Source organism: Tachysurus vachellii, chromosome 25 (assembly GCF_030014155.1).
Source record: "Tachysurus vachellii isolate PV-2020 chromosome 25, HZAU_Pvac_v1, whole genome shotgun sequence".
In the NCBI taxonomy this organism is placed as follows: domain Eukaryota; kingdom Metazoa; phylum Chordata; class Actinopteri; order Siluriformes; family Bagridae; genus Tachysurus; species Tachysurus vachellii.
The window spans coordinates 17,404,078-17,409,077 of record NC_083484.1 but is presented as its reverse complement, the minus strand read 5'-3'; the positions used below and the strand labels follow the sequence as shown (position 1 = coordinate 17,409,077).

The window sequence follows — 5,000 nt, the reverse complement described above, 5'->3', positions numbered from 1 at the left end:
ATGCGTACATGCATGTACGTACATACATGTACACATGCGCACACACACATACATACATACATACACATGCACATACACACACACACCCACACACATACACACACATACAAACACACATGTACACACACACAATATATAAAACACTCCCTCATCTTCTACCGCTTATCCGAACTACCTCGGGTCACGGGGAGCCTGTGCCTAACTCAGGCGTCATCAGGCATCAAGGTAGGATACACCCTGGACGGAGTGCCAACCCATCACAGGGCACACACACACACACTCATTCACTCACGCAATCACACACTACAGACAATTTTTCCAGAGATGCCAATCAACCTACCATGCATGTCTTTGGACCGGGGGAGGAAACTGGAGTACCCGGAGGAAACCCCAGAGGCACGGGGAGAACATGCAAACTCCACACACACAAGGTGGAGGTGGGAATCGAACCTCCAACACTGGAGGTGTGAGGCGAATGTGCTAACCACTAAGCCACCGTGCCCCATATATAAAACAATATACAAAATATTTAGTAAATATTGAGTGTAGGACATAATGCCGTGTGTATGGAGCAGCAGTGTGAGCCACACACACTGTACAAGTGGAGGGATAAAAGTGAGATTCACAATGATGTTAAACAGCTCTGTGTGTCTTACATTTTTCACCATAATCATGATTATTATAAGTATTGTAATTATAATTATAAAATACAAACATTTAAGGTGAAAACCATCTCTCAGAATCTGTGTATGACACAACACAACACTACACTACAGGACACTCCACTACACAACACTACTCAGACTACAAAACTGGACAAAAAAGGGGATGGAAAAAACAGGACACTGCACTAAACAACACTACTCAAGACTAGAGAACAGATCAATGCACTACACAACATTACACAACAGGACACTACATTTACACTGAAACATTTCTGAGGATCTGCACAAGTCACACTCTAAATACCATGACTTTGAAACATTTATCTGAAAAATAGATTCATAAAAGTGATTTTATTTTTTATTTTTTCAGGCTGTAGCCAGAAACTCTACCACTCTGTCCACAAGAAGATCTTTACTTTACCAGGACACTGTCTTATTTATCCTGCACATGACTACAAAGGTGTGTGTGTGTGTGTGTGTGTGTGTTTTTAATTTAGCTTATTATAAAACAGAATCACAGCATCTAATATTTCTGATGAATATGTTGTAAATTTGTTTATAAAGTGAGAGGTGTGTGTGTGTGAGCAGGACAGACTGTGTCCACAGTGGAGGAGGAGAGAAAGTTTAACCCGAGATTATCCCGCTCACTGGAGGAGTTTGTGGAAATCATGAACAATCTGAAACTCCCCAAACCGGCCAAGATCGGTACTGACCTCTGTTTACTATTTGTTTACAGATGTGTTATGTTGTTGTTTACATGTGTTATGTTGTTGTTTACAGATGTGGCTGTTCCTGCTAACCTGCTATGTGGGCTTCATGATGTTTGAAAAGAAAATTACTTTAAATCACTTTAACATTTGGAAAAAAGATGAGTGTCCTTTTATTAGTTAAAGCTGATAGATAAATGTCCACTCACACTTTATTTTTTGCTTATTATATAAAGTGTTTCATAATTATATAATAATGTTAATGTTTAGTGCTGAGTAATCCTGAATAAAGACTTTTTAAATGTGCAACATGGGAAACGTGTGTGTGTGTGTGTGTGTGTGTGTGCGCGTTTTATTCACCCATTCTGTCATTATCTGGAAATTCTAGTATTCAGGTTTCACCACATCTGTTCACCTGTAACTGCCCCCCCCCCCCATCCCCAAACACACAAAACCCCCACAGGTCTTCTGTGTGTGAATAAGATATAATTCAGCTCTTTATCCTGCACCATGGGAAGACTCGAACCTGAGCTGATGATGGAGCCTGGAGCTGTGTGGAGACACCACTACACACACTCAGATTTATACCTCTGTGTGTGTGTGTGTGGGGGGGGGGGGAATAGATTTATTTTATAAGTAATTTTTATTTAAGTTTTATTTGTAACTTACTCACTTCTTCACACTAACCTGAAGGCCATAAACTTCCGTTACCTGTTACTAACATTTAATAGTATTTGACAGAGCGATTGGGGCCGAGGGCCTTTCACAGGGGCCCCTTCCGCTCTGTAGATCAGCATCATAACCACTGAGCTGCCGTTTCACTGCGTGGGTTAATAACAAAGGATCAATTCTCTCCGAAATGGCAACCAGCACCAGTCTCCGCCTCACCTGTGTGTGTGTGTGTGTGTGTGTGTGTGTGTGTGTGTGTCGTCATTGCGCTCATTGACGTGTAAACGGAACGAAAGCTCACGCGCGCTGTGTATCTGCGTTTGTGTGTGCGCGCGCGCTGGCACCGGAACCGCACAGACCCGCGCGCACAGCAGAACTTCAACAAACGTCGTTTTAAAGTTTCTCATGAGACAAGACCGATTTTACTGAGGACTTTTTCTCCAGCTCGAGTGGAAGATTGAACCGGAAGTGTAGAACAGGTAGGTGCTGATGGTTGCGCTCCCATAAACCACTGGTTTATCCAAAGTTCCAAACTCCAAGTGTTTGTGTGTGTGTGTGTTGAATCAGTGTTGTGTATTCTGTGTATCAGGTTGTGTATAGAGCTGCTGAGTTGTGGACTCTGAGACTCTGATTGGTCGTCAGGTGTTGAAGTCTGTAGCTGTAACAGTGCAGATGTTCATCTCAGTTTTATGTTCTGCAGACAGATGTTTCATTGCTGATGAACAGATTCAGTAAAATTTCTGTTATGATCAAGTTTTCTTAAAAGTAACATGGAAGGAGTCTCCAGTGTCAGTGCTGTGGGACAATTAGTGTTAAAGCCTTAACTTTCAAGTGTTGAGTATTGCCATGTATCAGGTAGCAGATTATCACTCTGTTTGCGTGTGTATATGTGTGTGTATATGTGTGTTTGTGTATGTTTGTGTATGTATGTGTGTGTATGTATGTGTGTGTATGTATTTGTGTATGTATGTGTGTGCTTGTGTGTGTGTGTATATGTATGTGTGTGTGTGTATGTATGTGTGTGTATGTATTTGTGTATTTGTGTGTGTGTGTATATGTATGTGTGTGTATGTATATGTGTACGTGTATATGTACGTGTGTGTGTATGTATGTGATAGTGTGTGTGCATGTGTGTGTCTCCATGTGTATGTGTGTGAGAGTGTGTGTGTGTGTGTGATTTTACAAGGCACAATGAAACACACATTCCTGAGATGTGAGACAGTTGGTGAGGTGCAGGTTCAACAGGTCCGGGGAGCTTCACACACTCATATTGTTGTTGTTATTGTTGAGTCGATTTCTCACTGCTCACACATTCAGATTTACTCCTGCTATTGCATCTTAATAACACTGATTCAGTTACACTATCAGTACACACCACTAATCACACTAATCACCATACAGCTTGTTGTCACCGTAAACAATAAGAAAATTGAAAACACACCAGACACACAGCCCATCATCATCATCATCATCATCATCATTATCATCAGTATGAGAGAGAATGTGTGTGTAATTAGACACACATATTCTCCCTCTTTCTCTCTCTTTTCTCCCTGTCTCTCTCTCTCTCTCTCTCACTCACACTCACACACACACACACACACACACACACACACACACAGAGTTTATCCAAATGTTCAACGCAGTAATTTTGACTATTTTTAAAAAACGCTTCTAATTTTAGTGTAATGTTTCCCTGTAGTTAGTCCACACACTGAGAGTAAAGCTGCCACCAGTCCATCAGAACTTCCAGCAGCAGAAAACTTTCTGTCTGTGAAAGTGTAATAGTCTCAATTACAGTCCAAACACACACACACACACACGCACACCAGTGTGAGTGTGTATGTCTGTGTTACTTTGAGGTGCCACATATTTTTGGTTATTGCTAAACGTCATTAGGACAGTGTGTGTGTGTGTGTGTGTGTGTGTGTGTGCGTGTGTATGTTCTCTAATCTCCCCCTCTCTTATTTACACTTATTCAACTGATCTCTTTCCTTTCATTATGACCTATATCCTACTTTACCCCTTACATGCCCCCCCCCACCCCCCTGTGGACTCTGTGTTCCCAATCTTGCATGTGTATGTGTGTGACCAGAAGCATGAACTGTGGGACTTTGTGTCTCATCCTGTTAGTCAGAGCGACACACACCTTTCACTGCTTTATTACACACCTGGTTAGAAAATCTCAAAGCTCTGTAATGTGATTCAGGATTAAAACCCTGAACAGTACCATTTGTCTGATCACATCTGTGTGTATGTGTGTGTGTGTGTTACAGCCTGTGTGAGAATAACTCTGATACACACAAACAGTATATATATATATATATATAGTGTGTGTATCTGGGTTTTATATTTATCCTGAGTCAGGCTGTAATCTCCTAATAAGGCCGAGTGCAGACAGACATGTGAGAGGCGGAGACAATGGGAGAACTGGATTGTACTCGGTTCCCACACAGTGTTCTTTCACTGCATTCGTGTTTGCACATGCATTTCTGTGTGTGTGTGTGTGGGTGTGGGTGTGTTAGTTACACAGACCTTCACTGAACTACAATGACATAATTAAAGCAGTGTTTGTGACACTGATCAAAGCTACACTAAATGAACACACACACACACACACACACACACACACACACCTGTGACAGTTAATGAATGTCCTCAAACACTTTGGTCTCATTTTGTTTTTGATTTAACGTTCCTTTCACTTTCTCTGTTCAGTTTCAGTTTCTCTGTTTTACTTTTCAGACCCCCCCCCCCCTATACCATAAGCCCTTACTGCAGCCATGTGACCTCTCAATAACCTCCTCACCGTAAACCTTAAGGCCATAAAACTTCAGCTGAATTTTTACCTCAACATAAACAATATAAAGTGATGAAGTTTTAATGATGCTCCTTACACCTAAATAATAACCTTTTTAAATCGTCCTCAACCTGAAACCTGCCCTAAATTTTCTAAACC

General features: G+C 41.4%; 2 protein-coding genes across 3 annotated transcripts in view; both read left to right on the top strand.

The window, feature by feature from the left end:
• ethe1 (ETHE1 persulfide dioxygenase) overlaps nt 1–1,681 on the top strand; it is a 3,999-nt gene extending 2,318 nt beyond the window's left edge. Inside the window, exons 5-7 of the mRNA XM_060862052.1 lie at nt 1,036–1,125; nt 1,254–1,370; nt 1,446–1,681. Of these exons, the coding sequence (XP_060718035.1) occupies nt 1,036–1,125; nt 1,254–1,370; nt 1,446–1,492 (254 nt within the window). The 3' untranslated portion in view covers nt 1,493–1,681. The remainder of the gene's footprint in view (nt 1–1,035; nt 1,126–1,253; nt 1,371–1,445) is intronic.
• A 619-nt stretch (nt 1,682–2,300) lies between these two features.
• LOC132840321 (pleckstrin homology-like domain family B member 3) overlaps nt 2,301–5,000 on the top strand; it is an 11,840-nt gene continuing 9,140 nt past the window's right edge. For both annotated transcript variants that reach the window (XM_060861869.1, XM_060861868.1), the window contains exon 1: nt 2,301–2,520. The gene's annotated coding sequence lies outside the window, so the exon portion shown is untranslated. The remainder of the gene's footprint in view (nt 2,521–5,000) is intronic.